The sequence below is a fragment of the Poecilia latipinna genome, unplaced genomic scaffold (genome assembly GCF_001443285.1).
Source record: "Poecilia latipinna isolate Pla-1442-1.1 unplaced genomic scaffold, P_latipinna-1.0 Scaffold476, whole genome shotgun sequence".
Lineage (NCBI taxonomy): Eukaryota > Metazoa > Chordata > Actinopteri > Cyprinodontiformes > Poeciliidae > Poecilia > Poecilia latipinna.
In genome coordinates, this window is record NW_015113092.1 from 83,360 (window position 1) to 99,234 (window position 15,875).

Genomic DNA, 15,875 nt, shown 5'->3' on the forward strand with positions numbered 1-15,875 from the left:
TAGAACGACAAACGGTGTTTTCTTGATTTCTAAAAAAAAGACGATGAGAAAACAAACACGGCATTTTTGTTTTTATCTTAAAAGTGTTTCAGAACTTTTCATAAAATGCTGAGTGATTTTATTTGGGGTTTTGATACGATGGTCCTGATTTATAGACAAAAGAAGAAAAGAAAAAGAATAAGAAAGAAGACAGGAAAAGAAATAATGAAGGAAAATAAAAAGTAAAAAAGACCATGGAAAAAGAAGAGAAAGTGAAAATAAAACACTAAAAGAAAAGAGAAAAGAAAGCGAACAAAAGAAAATGTATAAGTAAAAGAAAGAAAAACATACATTAAAAGTAAAGGAAAGAAAATGATAAAAGAAAAAAATTATAGATAAAAATTGAAGAAAGAGAAAAAGGGAAAACAGAAGAATCGTGATGTCACTGGCGGAGCTTCTCTCTCTCTCTCTCTCTTGCTCTTTCTCTCTCTCTCTCTTGCTCTCTCTCTTTCTCTTGCTCTTCAGTCTGACTCGAAGCTAACAACTAACCGGAACCGTAAAAATGCTTTTGGACCCATAAACAGAGTAACGGCGGCTCTGCTGGCCTCAGTCCCGGCTCTTTGAACTCTTATCGGGTCAGCTGGCCTGTTGCAGGGTTCGGGTTCTGGTTGCTTGACGGTGGACGGGCTGGATGGCCATGTAGCTCCGTTAGCATGTCTCGGCTGCTGGGCCACTTTCTCCACCGTTAGGCTCATTAGCAGCAGTCCGCCTGTTAGCGCTCCTCTGTGGGGGGGAATATCTATTTGTGTTGCAGTTAGATAACCGTATTTCATCTCAACATGTGTCGGAGTGTTGAACCAGCGGAGCTTATTCCCGTTATGAATCCTTTAACCAGCTAGTAAGAACCGCAGCGCTGCTAGCTGAAGCTAACGGGCTCGGATGTCTTTGTTTCCAGCGGCGCAGGTCAGCTGCGGCCGTTAGGGGAGGATTTTATGGAGATTTTAATGCGTTGAGGCTGGGATCGGGTGTTTTTTATTTTTTATTTTTAATGTGGTCAGCTGACATGCAGCGCTCCCTTCCGTGACCTTGGTATCATCGCATCAGATCGATCAGAAAAAGCCCAACAGCTGGTTCCGACTCCAGGGTTATTATGGCCCTCAGTTCAGACTGCAGGCAGAGGGTCGTCTACCTGCTGCTCCTGTCAGGTAAGAGCTCACTTCCTGGGTTCAAATGGGTCAGGAAGCATTTGTTTAATCTCTGAATTAGTGTAAAATTAATCAAATTATTTAGTTATTGAGCTCTATTCTATTGTAAGCAGATTGTCATCTCATTACAAACATTAAAATCTCCCCTCTAGTTTCGATTTTTATTATATAAAACTGTAAAGATCCTTAAAAATTGATAACTATTTTGTATTTCTGGTAATTGCTCCTTAATGTGATGATTTTTTTTTAGGTCTCTGACAATAACGATAAATGATCCTAGTAGTTACTGCAATAAACGATAATATTTTCAAGTTATATGGCATAAAAATGCAAGAACATTTTGTTCTCAAAGATCAATAAACTTTAAATTCTAATGAACAAGTAACACTGGAACTGGAAGACATTTTAAATATTCAAAAGAAATGAACAAAACAGAAACAACAGATAAAATGAATAATGAAGTCTCTGTAAACAAAATTGTCCTTAAAAAAAAGGTGAGTTGAGATTAAAACTCCAAACTGAAGAGTTTTATCATCCAGTTTTTGGTAAAAAGAGAGAAAAGCGACAAATTATATATGAAAATTATTGAGCTTGTTTTAATTTATGATGCGATTAATTGATTTGTTGTGACAGGTCTCATTATGTTGCATTAAAAAAACCTTTAAATGAAGATGTGACTTTTCCTGGTAAATACTAGTTTCAGTTTTTTCCCCCTGATTTATGACAATTTTTTGTATCTATTTGGATTTTTTGTCTACAATCTATAGATTTTTTTTAAAAAATGTGCTGGTTATTGGGATATTTCAATGTATGTAATTCAGTGCAATTTCTTTCATCTGAGGGTGCAATATATGTCATAAATTAGTTATTAGTTGTTTTTAATCAAACAGAAATTGGAGAAATTTTAAAAATAATTCCAATTTATGCAACAAAGTATATTTGTCACCTTAAATTATTTTAAATTAACATTTTAAAAAAGTTTAAAAAGTCCCTGCTGTTAGTTTACAATTTAAGAGGCAGCCTATTTTAACTTCACATTCACATTTTTTTAAATAAAACTTTAAATTTTATTGTCACGTTTATTTGATCAGGTTAAATTTTGGCTGTTTTTTAAATAAATCACTGCAAAACAAAATGCTTAACAAAATGCTCTAAAACTGCGTGATTTTGCAGTTTTTTATTAGTAATTTTTTAAAAATGAAGCTCTTGGTTATAATAAAACTAAAGTATATTTTATTTTCTGCTCGGTGAGCCGACCGTAGCTCGCTCCTCACCATGCATGTGTAACGCTGGACTTAAAGGTTCAGATCCACATTCAGCTCAGCGGTGACAGAATCATTTAAACGTTCAGAAATCCGTGCTCTCTCTCTCTCTCTGTGTCTCTCTCTCTCTCTCTCTGTCTCTCTCTCTCTCTCTGTCTCTCTCTCTCGTTGTTGTTGTTGCATTAAGCCAGTGTTTACCAGTGAAATGAGAACGCCATAATCCTCCACAGGAAAAGCATTAAAGTGATGCACTGCAGGGATATAATCAGATCATCAGCATAATGCTATTCATCGCAGTATTATTCTTCTGACTGTAATGTTTATTGTGGGAAATATTTCTTTACTTATTTAATAAAAACTTTATATTTTTAGTTATTTTAAGAGTTCTGCTTTGAAAACACAGATTGCTCTTTCAAATGAAGCTGTTTCATTTAAGCATTTCTGGCTGATTACTATAATAAAATAATCTGTTGTTTGTTCTTTAGAATAAGCCTAATACGTCTGAATGTGCTGTTCAGTGTTCCCCCTGTTTCTCCCAGGATGCATTGCTTCTTCTCAGAGGAATGACAACGTCTACGTGTCTGGATTCTCTAACGGTGCGTTCAGAGTCTCTCAGCTGTCGGTGTTTAGCGATTCCTGCGGTGAAACTGTAACAGAAGTCGTCTTCCCTCCATGCAGCCTGCGGCGACATGGCCGAGCTCCTGCGGGCGTCCAGCGGCGTCATCACCAGCCCCGGCTGGCCCTTCCAGTACCCGGCCAGGCTCAATTGCAGCTGGAACATCAGGGCCCGACCCGGGGACTCCATCACCATCAGGTGACAAACGCCACACTGCAAGCTAGCATGTTTCTGGGTGTTAATATCAATTTAAACCCTTCAGTTCGCTTGATCTTCACAAAGCCTGACCTGCTGATTCTGACTGATACTTTTTTTGTCTGAAGTGTCGCTAAATATAGCAAGAAAGTCGCTGAGATTGTGACAGTGGGGTGACTATTGTTGACTGTAAACGAGCAGACATGACCCGGTGGGCCGGTCCTTCAGTCCAGCCTCTGAAAGCAGAGCAGAAAAGGACAGAGGCTGATTTTGTTTTCCTTTGCTGAAGTGGATGAGTGTCTGCCGGCCACCAATCAGTCGTTTTGTCTGTTTTTGGATTTCCACAACAAAATGTCACTAAAAGTAACAACAAAATATATATTTTTTCTTGTCACTGGAAAGTTTCTGCTTTTATTACATCAACATAAAATAAGAAAATGTATCCACAAACTAAGAAAAATATAAGTAAATATTTATATTTATCAGCAATTAATGGTCTTTTTAGGTTGCAGCTCTAAGCGAGTTTTTTTCTGAGGATAAAAAAATGGATCCTTTGCTTATAAAGTTTTCAGACTCCTGATCTGAATCTCACATTTATCTCCAAAGAAGGAAAGTTGGTTTTCCTGAATGTTTTCAGACGCATATTTGGTTGAAGTTCAGGGATTATTTTAGAAAACTGGCCTTTTTCTTGGCCGGCTGCTCGGTTCATGATGTGCTTTTGCTCTTCCTGTGGTCGCCTACTGTCCGTCTGTTCTGGGTTTATTTCAGTGCAGGGGTCAAAGTTCAGGCTGTCGTTCAGGCCTAAAGTTAAACCAGACGACTACAGCCTGTTTCAGAGTTCGCTTTAGGAAACATTTCAAACCTTTTTTACTTCCTGCTTTTTATAGTTAATGTGTTTGTTTGTTAATGCTCTCAGTGTTTTCCTCAGAATTCTGCTTTATTTTTCTCAAATTTTACTTTTTTTTTTTTCCTTTTTCTTTAATTTTGGCTTTTTCACAGAATTCAAATTTTTTTCCTCTAAATTGTGACTTTAGCTTCTGACTCGTTTTCTTCTCGATCTGAAATCAATTCTGATTTAAAAACTCAAAATATTTATATTTTTATTTTTTCAGTGGCCTATTCCTCTCTGGTATTTTTCAGTCATTCTTTTCCAGGATGAAGAACATTTTTATTTATTCTTTTGCAGTTTCCAAGACTTCGACCTGCAGGGCTCTCACCGCTGCACCTCAGACTGGATGTCCATCAGCAGCTACAGGAGCCTGGACGGCCTGCGGGTCTGCGGCTCCTCCCTGCCGCCCCCCTACATCTCGTCCCAGGATCACGTCTGGATCCACTTCCACTCTGACGACGGCCTGGCGGGGAAAGGCTTCCGGCTGTCCTACATCACCGGTGAGGACGGCGCGCTCAGCTCTGGGTCCTTCCCGTCTCCATCATCCTGTGATCTCTGGCGCGTCGTCCTGTTTGTTGCGTAACGGCTGTTCAGAGAGCAGTGATGTAATTCTGGATTAGTCTCAGATGTAAATCCTCAGAGCGCAGACCAAATGGAGACGCCGGGGCAGCACGAGAGATTCCAGCTGCCGCTAATCGGGATGTTGTTGCAGGTAAACCAGAGGCGTCCAGCTGCGATGTGGACCAGTTCCACTGCTCCAATGGGAAGTGCATCCCGGACTGGTGGCGCTGTAACTCCATGGACGAGTGCGGGGATAACTCGGACGAAGAGCTGTGTGTGGACTCGCCGTTTTCCTTCCAGCCCTGCAACCTGAACCAGTTCCCCTGCCTGTCCCGGTACACCCGGATCTACACCTGTCTGCCCCACAGCCTGCGCTGCGACGGCAGCATCGATTGCCAGGTGAGAGCCCGGTTCAAAGCAGGCGACGCCAACAGAACCGATGGGCTTAATGAACCCTTCTGGACCCATCGTAGCGCCAACAGTCCAGCCAGATTAACAGTAGCGTAATTCCACCACACTTTGCGCTGTGTGAAAAACTCCAACGGTCTGAAAGGGAGACGATGCGGTTTGCACTCCCGCCGGAGCAGGAAGTCCACTGAGGGTCCACTCTTCGAATAGACGGTAAATTGTGAAAATAACAGCCAGATATTAAAAGTTCCAGTTGTTATGGAGAAATGGGCAAAAATATTTACTCACAGGACATTTAAAGAACTGGGTCCAGTTAAAATAAGCAAAAATATCCAGGCAGAGATTTGAAACTTAAGGCTAAAAGGTTTAAGAGACATAACAGATTCATTCAGTTTTTTCTCTCAGCAGTTTTCCATCCTAATTAAAAACGGTTTCTGATTAAGTTCGTGTTTCTCTGTTCTCAGGATCTCGGCGATGAGATTGACTGCGACGTTCCGACCTGCGGCGAGTGGCTGAGGAACTTCTACGGCTCCTTCAGCTCCCCAAACTACCCCGACTTTTACCCTCCAGGAAGCAACTGCACCTGGCTGATTGACACCGGCGACCACCGGAAGGTAACCTTTGACCCCCTGGGCTCTGACAGAAATCTGAAGAAGAACCTGGGTGATCGTCCTGCTCTTCCTCCTGCAGGTCATCCTCAGGTTCACCGACTTCAAGCTGGACGGGACCGGATACGGTGACTATGTTAAAGTCTACGACGGACTGGAGGAGAACCCTCGCCGCCTCCTCCGGGTGCTGACGGCGTTCGACTCCAGAGCGCCCGTCGCCGTGGTTTCCTCCTCCGGTCAGCTCAGAGTTCACTTCTACGCTGACAAGATCAACGCCGCCAGAGGCTTCAACGTCACCTACCAGGTCGGTCCAGACTCGGTCCTAAAACGATTTTCACTCCTATTCCCGTCACGATTACAAACTTCCTGGACGATAAATTTTCCCAGAATTTATTGCGATAAACAATAATATTGTTTTGAAACCATTTTCAAGTGAAATAATGGCATGATGATGACGGAACACATTCTCAAAGATAAATAAACTTGAAATTCTGATGAACATTTAACTCTGGAAGTGGAAAACATTTTAAATATGCAAAATAAACAAAAAACAGAAACGGCAAATAAAATCAATTCTTTTTTTTTAGAAAAAAAAAAGCTAGAAATTGGATCTGGTATGAAAAACTTTGCAGATTTTATTTCTAAGCTCTCCTGTTGTCTGAGATGTTTATCAGTTTGCATTGCATCCCTGTGTTTGTGTCTGAGCCGGTTTTGTTCTGCTGCAGGTGGACGGGTTCTGCCTGCCCTGGGAGGTTCCCTGCGGGGGCAACTGGGGCTGCTACACCGAGCAGCAGCGCTGCGACGGCTACTGGCACTGTCCGAACGGCCGGGATGAGCTGAACTGCTCATCCTGCCAGGAGGACGAGTTCCCCTGCTCCAGGAACGGAGCCTGCTACCCGCGCTCCGACCGCTGCAACTACCAGAACCGCTGTCCCAACGGGTCGGACGAAAAGAACTGCTTCTTCTGCCAACCTGGAAACTTCCACTGCAAGGTGAGATGATCAGCCGACTTCATATAAACTATGCAAATTTTATAATCGTCTTTGTTTCGTCGTTTATCTGCCTGTGATTGTTGTGAAGCTTTTTGGTTGGCTGAGGTTGTTATGCTGTGAAAATAAACTTTGACTTGATTGTGAAGAGACATTGTTTCTTGCATTGGGCTAAATCAGTTAATCGCATTAATCAGTTATTGAAATAATTGTCAGTTAATTTAGTAATGAATTAAATGTTTTCTGGAGTAAACTGGACATGTGATTTTCTGGAAAAACAACATATTCAGAGCAGTAATTAACCTAAAACTATATATATATGTAAGATGGAAACATCTTAAATGTCTGTAAACGTGTTTCAGCCAAAAGCTCCTCAGTGGAGTTTTTAGCTTCAAATTCACTTTATATCTGCTGAATTATTCATGCATTTCCAAAACTGGATAAAAAGTGATTTCAATGAAAAATCAGATTTGTTGCCAGAAAAATTTATTACTAAAGTAATTGTTAGTTGCAGCCTCAGAGTTTATTACGGTTTGAAAACGCGTCGTGTAACTTTTAGCCGTTTTGGTTCTGTAGAGCTAATCTAGTTTTTTAACTTCCAGAACAACCGCTGCGTGTTCGAGTCGTGGGTTTGCGACGCGCAGGACGACTGCGGTGACGGCAGCGACGAGGAGAGCTGCCCCATCATCGTCCCCACCAGAGTCATCACCGCCGCCGTCATCGGCAGCCTGATCTGCGGCCTGCTGCTGGTCATCGCCCTCGGCTGCACCTGCAAGCTCTACTCGCTGCGCATGTTTGAGCGCAGGTGAGGCTTCGCGCCGCAGGCTGTCGGATCTCTGCCGGACGACTGGTGGGGATAAAATCTGTGTGGTTGCCGCCGCAGGTCGTTCGAGACGCAGCTGTCCAGGGTGGAGGCGGAGCTGCTGAGGAGGGAGGCTCCGCCCTCCTACGGCCAGCTGATCGCCCAGGGCCTGATCCCCCCGGTGGAGGATTTCCCTGTCTGCTCTGGCAACCAGGTACAGTTGGTTCAGGACTACACATCGTTCAGCTTACTGGATACGTTTTCACTGCTCCTTTTCTGCATCGCTGCTCAATAAGGAAACAGAAAATCATCAGAACTGAAAGTTTGTCAGGAATCCAACAGAATCTTGATTATGGAGTTACTCTCTCGATTAATGTCTTGCTTTAATGTGACTTTATTCTGACTATTGAATATCTGCACGGCCTCTTGTACTCTAAGAAACAAAAATAAAAATTTGATTAATAATTATAATCTGTAGTTTGTTCATCATCATTTAATCAAAACCTATCGACAAAATGACAATAACATTTTCAATTCAAAAACCATATTTGCTGTTAAATTATTAAATCGACAAATAATATATTTAACTCATATTTGTCTGTTATTTAGGTTGTTCAACAGTCACAAATTCAACTTTTAAATATTCACCTGATCATTAATTAATTTAGCTCGTTTGAAGAAATACTTTAGAAATGTGAACGCTGATATGATTTTGAGTCTTAAATTATAATTGAGAAAATTAATCATATTTTTGTCTTTCAAAGTTATAATTATGAAATTAAATGTCCAAAAAGGTCAGAAGAGAATGGATATTCTGAAAACTGTAAATCATTTATAGACAAATGAAAAACCAATAGCAAACTATTCTTTTCGAGGAATCAAATGTTTTCTAAGATCTAAATCAGAAATAGAAATGTAAGGCTGAAACGATTAATCACATTACTAGTGATTAATCGACCGTCAACTAATTTACCAAACGATTAATCGTTTTTTAAAAATCCATTTGGTGAAAGAACAACTCCATCAGAGCCAAAACTGCACTGAAATATGTTAATTTTTAAAACGGTTAGTTGGAGAAATGTCCTGTCTGCATCCAGTCTCCCTTAGTGAAATGACCTTGTTGCTCAGCTGCGTGTTTTTAAATGGACCCGTCTGTTGAAGTTTCCTCTGGTCCGTTCTTCCTCAGGCGTCGGTTCTGGAGAACCTCCGCCAGGCTGTGCGCTCTCAGCTCGGCTTCACCTCCATCAGACTTCCCTCCTCTGGCCGCCATCGCAACCTGTGGCGCAGACTCTTCACCTTCTCCCGATCTCGCCGCTCCGGTTCTCTGGCTCTGGTTTCTGCTGACCTGGAGGACAGTTCCGGCACTGGGAGCACTGGAAGCTCCGGCTCGGACCTGCTGTCTCCCGACTCCGACGACACCGACACGGAGGGCGAGAGAGGGCGAGGGGTCGGCGCCGTGGGCGGGCCCGTCGCCGCGCTGCCTAACAAAACCCCGCCTCCCTCCGCCGTGGAGGCCGTCGTGTCGGTGGCGGCGTCAGTGGCCTCGACACCGAGCCGAGACCGGCCCAGAGAAACCCCGCCCCCATCCAGCCCGGTTACCGTGGTGACGTCCAGCTCTGATCCGGAGGCTTCCGAGCCCCAGCCTCCTTCGTCCACCGCCCTGCAGCGCCTGGCCCAGAACCTGCACCGCCTCGCCAGGAATCTGACCAGAACTAACCAGAACCAGCAGAACCAGCCGTGGACCAATCAAAGCCCACTGCGCCAGCTGGAGACGGGACGAAACGACCCTGAGGCTGCTGAGCGATGGGGAAGCAGAGAGGAAGAGGAAGACGTTGAGCTCCTCATCCCTGTCTCTGACTCGGACTCTTCATCTTCCTCCTCTTCATCGCTAAGCGACATACGACAGCCTCTGCTGGAGCCACACCCGTCCTGCACCGCCGGCCCGGTCCACCATCATCACCGCGGCGCCAGCGGCCGGGGGGGGCGGGACGGCACCTGTGAACACTGCGGGATGGTCCACACCGCTCAGATCCCCGACGCCTGCCTGGAGGCCACGGGCAAGACGGAGAGCAGCGACGACGAGCTGCTGCTGCTCTGCTAGCAGGCTAGCCTGCCAGCTAACATGCTAACTGTCCAGCGTTTCCTCATTCATTGGCTACCATGCTAACTGATTCGCTAACAAGACAACATGCCAACTTCCAAGTACCATTACTAACACATCTCTTAAATTTACTCTTCTGATAGCTAACACGCTAACTTCAGGGCTGCCATTCTTTTAGACTGAAGCTGCATCATGCTAACTCGCTAAACATGCTAACTCATGCTAACATGCTAAAATTAATTAACTCTTCATTTCTCACAAGCTAGCTAATGCTATAAATGCCACCCAGATGCTTCACTTCAAATAGCTAGCTAGCTAACACGTCACACAGGGCTAAAGCTACTAATTAATTTCTTTTTCAGTTTGTTAGCATGCTAGTTGGATTAAAGGTTAAAGATAAATGTACCAAACAGACACCTGGGTGTGATGTCACTGGTTCCTATTGGTACGACCAAAAAAATTAAGTTTTGTGGTTCCTCTGCTGTTTGTTTACCGCCTGCCAACGCCACGTGTTCGGCCGCCATTTCGCCACTTCGCTGTTTTGTTACCCAAATTTCTTTGAGTATAAAACAGTGCTGTTTACCGTTAGACACAAGACTCCAATCAATAATATCTACCAGCAATAGGTCACTTAGCATTCCTTTGGTTTGATCACAACACTGCTAACAACTTTGCGTCATACATCCCTTATACTATACTATATTATTAAATTCTGGGTGAGATTTGGGCTTTTCTTCTCACTATTAATTAATTTCATGAAAATACTTGCATATATAGGTGGTACAAATGTTCTTGTTCACAGGTACTAAATGAAAGTAAGAAGAGACTAATTGGTAGTCAGCAGAGAGGCAAAATTACCCAAATCCCACATGATCTCATTCCCTCTCGCAGACAAATGGCGCTTCGTCTTCTCATACCTTAGCTAACACACTAACTGATCTGTTAACATGCCAACATCCAAGTAACATTATAAACACGTTTGCTTCAGGACTGCCATTATTTTTCTGTAAAACTGTACCAAGCTAACTCACTAAACGCGAGACTAACATGCTAACACAGAGTAACAAGTTAGCTCTTCATTTCTAACAAGCTAGCTAATGCTATAGATGCCAACCAGAGCTTTCACTTCAAATGGCTAGCTAGCATACAGTGCTAGCATGTCACACTGGACTAGAGCTTCTGTCTAATTTCTTTTACAGTTTGTTAGCATGCTAGCTGGATTAAAGGTTACAGATAAATGTACCAATCAGAGTCTTGGGTGTGATGTCACTGGTTCCTATTGGTACGACCAAAAAAAAAAAACAGTTTGTGGTTCCTCTGCTGTTTGTTTACCGCCTGCCAACCACGCGTTCAGCCACCAGCCATTTCGCCACTTCGCTGTTATGTTACCAGTTTAACAGATTATTTTTTTTTTTAGTATGAGAAGTTAAACCGTTAAACACAAGGAAATGTGGTCATAAGACTCCAATCAACATCTACCAGTAGTAGGTCACTTAGAATTATATTAAGAAATTCTGGGTGAAATTTGGGCTTTTCTTCTTGCCATTTAAAACAGAATTTCATGAAAATATTTAACTGTAGCAAAAAGTAAACTGGTACGCCTTGGCTTAAGGATATAGGTACACATTTTATTGTTTACAGATACAGTCTCTACTTGCAGGGGCAAGTAGAGACTAAGAGGTTGTCGGCAAAGAGGCAAAATGACCCAAAGCCCTCAAGTTCTGTTGTTCATGGCAGGCAAACGTTCTGCTTAATGGTACGACAGTAAACCGATCCCTGACTGAACAGACTGATGGTTCTCCGTTGGCAAGAACGGAATAGTTTGATAAGGAAACCATACGACAAGGTGATTTGTGGGAACTCCTGATCAAATGGAAAAGTTTCAAAGGTCCCTCCATTTCTAAGGCTGCTGGTTGAGTCTGTAAGGGAAATGATGAGGATCATGTGACCAGTGGAGGTTTCCAAAGAGGCCTGCTAGCAGGCTGACTTTATTTTAAGTTTTATTTCCCTGTGGCCAATATAAACATCTTAATGTTGATTTTATGCTGATATTAGCCGTCAGCTGTTAGAGATTGGGACAAAGTTTTATCATATTACTGAATATAAAGCACAATGTCATTTTATTAACCTTTAGTTTAATATTTTTAAACTAAATCCTGACTATGAGATCCAGGTCATGTGATCCTCATCGCGGTCTTCAAAGTTTTTTGTTTTTTTTTCCCCCCGTCCTTCATGCCGTTTTGTTCTGGATTGGAAAATTTGTCTCGCCCGCTCCAGTTGTTGGGTTTTTCTTCTCATTCACTTCTGACAGTTTCTAAGAAGAAATGAGACCAAAAAGTCCAAGAAGAACCACAACTGGAACGGAAAGCAGCACCGATCACATCTCCATTATAAACGTCGTGTTTTTAGTTTGTGGCTCCTCTTTTCCCGACCCAGACTGAAGCCATTCAAGCGTCTGTATTTCTGATCCTCGTTACTGTTTTGGTACTCGGCTGACCTTGTGTGAGTGTGATTGTGTATATTTATTATTATTATTAATATTACTATGGTTATTATTATTGTGTTGTTGTGGAGCTGTTTTTTCTGACTTGCATGATCCAATTTGTTTGGTGTTTTTCTTTGAGTCTGTAAAACTAAAACCTGGTAAACTGCACTAAGGATTAAAAGTTCACATCAAGTGAATTGACTCGAGAGATTTAATCTTCTTTCACTTCATTTTCACCAAATGCACTCCAGTCTGCCTTATGCAGTTATGGTAAACAGAAATTACCTCCTGAATTAGTTTTTTTGGCATTTGATGTCTAAATTAGCAGGTCTTTAAGTAGTTCTGTTATTTGATCATTATTGAACATTTCATTAAGATTAAGCTAAGTTTCAGAGTACGCTCTAAAAATTCTTAATTTTGATTTTAAAAATCTACGTAAAATCTTTAAATGTAAAGTCTTCTGTATTTCGTCTCCCATGTTTTATAGATTCCCTGCCTCTGCTGGTGATGTGTTGCAAAAAAGCTTCGTGTTATAACATTTCTAAGCAAATGAAACATGAAAAAAAGTATTTTCTCAAAATGCTGCTCATAACAAAGATGAATTTGAAGAAGATTTATGCCTCTGTGGAGAAGGTAGAAACCAGCAGAGACCAAGAAGACAATCGATTAAAAAAAGTGTTTCAACAAAATAAGAAGCTAAAGCTTCGCTAACTTCACATGAATATAATGCTTTTATATTTTAAAATTAATTTGTGAGAAGTATAAACAATCACTTCTCAGTGTTACAGAGGGGCATTCAAGTGACAACTTATTAAAGCCATTGTAGAAAGAAAAAAATCTAACATCTAAGAACAAACGTGGAAATTTCTGTTTTAAAAGTCTAAACTGTTCAACCCTTAAAACTCAGAAATTTCTAAGATTTTTCTAGAAATTTTTTAGATTAATCTCAAAATTTGAATTTATTTTTTTTTGCAAACTTTTGAAACTAACAAAAAAAAATGTTGATTTTCCTAGCAAATTTAAACTTTTGAAGCTTGAAAATATCTTGGATTAATTTCAAAATTTGAGATTTTTTCTTGCAACTTTTTGACTTTGTCAAACAAGATGGCCGCCCTGGACGTTCTGAAATCACTCGCTATGGAAACAGCAGGAGTGCAAAAAAAAATGCAGATTTTCCAAAGATTAAATCTTCAAAAAACTGAATAAATAAAACTGGTATATCGCCCAGCCCTAATTGTAAGAAGATTGTTTGTTGTGGAAGAAAATTGTTTAATCCATTACATGAAAAAGATTTTAACATAAGATGTAGAAAAAGAGCACCTTTTGTTCATTTCTTGTACCTTTTTTGTGCTCGAGTCACTTCTTGTCTGAACAAACAAGACATTTCAAAGGGAAATATGGTTTAAATGATTTGCAAATCATTGCATTCTGTATTTATTTACATTTTGTACAGCGTCCCAATTTTTTAAAACAAGGCTGTAGCAGGCATAGCAGCAGAACGTTAAACCTTACAGGACTGACGATGTTTTAGAGAACCTTCATGGATCTAAAGTCACGTTATGTAATCTCTGAAAAATGAGTCGCATGTCAGGGATATTTTACAAAAATCATAAATGATGAAACTATTTCCAGTTTTCAGGCGACATTCCCAGGGTGTCTGTTTGTTTTCTCTTTTTTTCCTGCTGAAGTTTCTGACGTTTATTTTTTTTTTCTTCTGATCTTTTTGTTGTTCCATGCAAAAAACACACCGCAGTAGACCTCCATGTTCCTGCATCTCCATGGAAACAGAGGCCGCCTGTCACATGACACGGAGGAGCTGCTGTGATTGGCTGGCAGCTGCGAGTCTTTTGGCCTCTCTTTTTCAAAGCATCTTTTGCCCAACCGGTCCCGCCCTCTCCTTGGCGAGGGGTGGAGCCTCCCTCCGCCCCGATGACATCATCATGGCACTGGTACGTCATCGTTGTGACATCATCATGCAGCATGCAGGAGCACAGGAGGGTCACTGCACCCAGCGACCGTTTGTCCCCTCCGGCTCGCCTCGAGGCCCGTTTGATGCAACGACACAGTCGGTCCCGTCTCCTGATGCTACGATTTGCCGCCTTCGGTCTCCTTATTCGTTAGCGGCGCCAACGCCGGGTCCACCAATGAGGTGGCGGGAAACAGTTTGAACCAGCCAATCACCATGTTGGACAGGTCCAAGTCGTCCAGTAGGATCTGAGCAGCTCCCATGAAGGATTTATGATCCATGCGTCCGTAGTCGCCCCAGACGATGATCTGCAGCGACAGACATTTTCAGTTTTAAAGTGAATTTTATATATATATATATATATATATATATATATATATATATATATATGTAAAGCGCATACTTTGCAACCAAAATATACAAAATTTACTTTATAAAACACTATTACTGCCTTTTATTGTGGAAAATGTTTGCATATATTGCATGAAAACGGCTTTGTTTTTATACCAGAGTCAGACCATCCAGGTGTTGTTTGTGAGCATAAAGTTTGTTTTAAAGCAGATTTTGCATTTTGTAGGTACAAACTGTTCCGACGTCTGTAGATGTTTAACCACGCTCACCAAACATTTTATCCAGGCTTTTGATCACAATAACTAGCTGTTGGACTGACTTGAAAAGCTGTATTGTAGCTTAGCTAACGGATGTAGCGTTAGGTTGATGCTACGGATGGCTAAATGTCCTCAGAATGATGTGTTGACTTGATTATTACTATATTGCAGTTTAGCCCTCAAGAGTAAAATAGTGACTGATTACGGATAGAAAAGTGAGACTTTCAGCTGCTTCCTTTCACAGCTACTGTGTTGCATATCTCCTTAATATAAATTACTCTTCATACAAAGATATTATAAACTGCTGGTTGACACCAAAGTGTGTCAGAGAAAGAATGCAGGTCAGAATTGGAATAGATATTTATACCAAACTATAACAGTCCAATGTGGTGAATTACAGGTAGTCTTCTTTGTACAGAGCTTTTAAAAGTCCATGTAGCGTTCTCGTCTTTTAGGTCTCCAACATTTCTCCTAACCTCCTTTTTCTGATAAATCTCAAACTTTTGAACTCACATTCGAGGAGGACATTTTGCTTTCATTAGGTTTCTTATTAGCTGACAGAAAACATCGTCACTATTCTGCAGGTTGCAACTTCATTCTCAGTTCAAAAAGGCTTTATTTATTTATGCCACATGTCTTAACATCAAATGACATAAAAAGTGCACATATTTGTAAGCACAATAAAATTTTACCTTTGACCCGTTTTCCTACTTTTTAAACAACAAAAAGTAGTAAAAAAAACGTTAATAGATTGTTTTTCATCAATAATCCTCAGATTAGATCAATATTGTCCATCACAGAGTTGTGAGGTTGATTTTTCTGCATGTCTGAGTTAAAAATAACATATTTTACATTATTTTTAGTTCTGTTTGTTTGAAGGGGAGATCTGTGTGTCACTTTTATATTCCCTGACTTTACCTGCAGCACTTTCCCTTCAGGATTTTCTTCAAACTGGAGCTGTTGCTGGTAAAGCGGGTCCAGAGTTTTTCTTGCCAGACGCGTTCGTCTCTTCAGCACACATTTCCCGTTATCCATTAAATACACTTTCACATAAGGAGCTGCAACACAAGCAAACAGAATCATGAGTCAGTCGGTAAAAACACACAAAAAGCTCATCTGCAGGAAGAATAGCTGCATTTCTGTCCTTTGTTAATAACATAATTTATTACATACACATGACATTTCTTCTCAGTTTTGGTTG

General features: G+C 41.3%; 2 protein-coding genes across 18 annotated transcripts in view; one reads left to right on the forward strand and one right to left on the reverse strand.

The window, feature by feature from the left end:
- The first annotated feature begins 464 nt into the window (after positions 1–464).
- Positions 465–12,297, forward strand: lrp12 (low density lipoprotein receptor-related protein 12). 2 transcript variants are annotated; one of them, XM_015039562.1, is made up of 11 exons: positions 465–1,184; positions 2,965–3,042; positions 3,125–3,260; positions 4,444–4,646; positions 4,859–5,106; positions 5,580–5,729; positions 5,806–6,027; positions 6,449–6,715; positions 7,315–7,517; positions 7,596–7,728; positions 8,701–12,297. In XM_015039562.1, the coding sequence occupies exons 1-11, from the start codon at positions 1,130–1,132 to the stop codon at positions 9,613–9,615; spliced, it is 2,610 nt and encodes an 869-aa protein (XP_014895048.1). In that variant the 5' UTR covers positions 465–1,129; the 3' UTR covers positions 9,616–12,297. The 2 variants fall into 2 exon arrangements, with proteins under 2 accessions (XP_014895048.1, XP_014895049.1); XM_015039563.1 differs by having other exon boundaries at positions 2,986–3,042.
- A 1,199-nt stretch (positions 12,298–13,496) lies between these two features.
- LOC106951829 (regulating synaptic membrane exocytosis protein 2-like) overlaps positions 13,497–15,875 on the reverse strand; it is a 43,431-nt gene continuing 41,052 nt past the window's right edge. For all 16 annotated transcript variants that reach the window (XM_015039538.1, XM_015039536.1, XM_015039544.1 and 13 more), the window contains 2 exons: positions 15,593–15,732; positions 13,497–14,374 (listed from right to left, as the gene is read on the reverse strand). In XM_015039538.1, the coding sequence (XP_014895024.1) occupies positions 14,186–14,374; positions 15,593–15,732 (329 nt within the window). In that variant the 3' untranslated portion in view covers positions 13,497–14,185. The remainder of the gene's footprint in view (positions 14,375–15,592; positions 15,733–15,875) is intronic.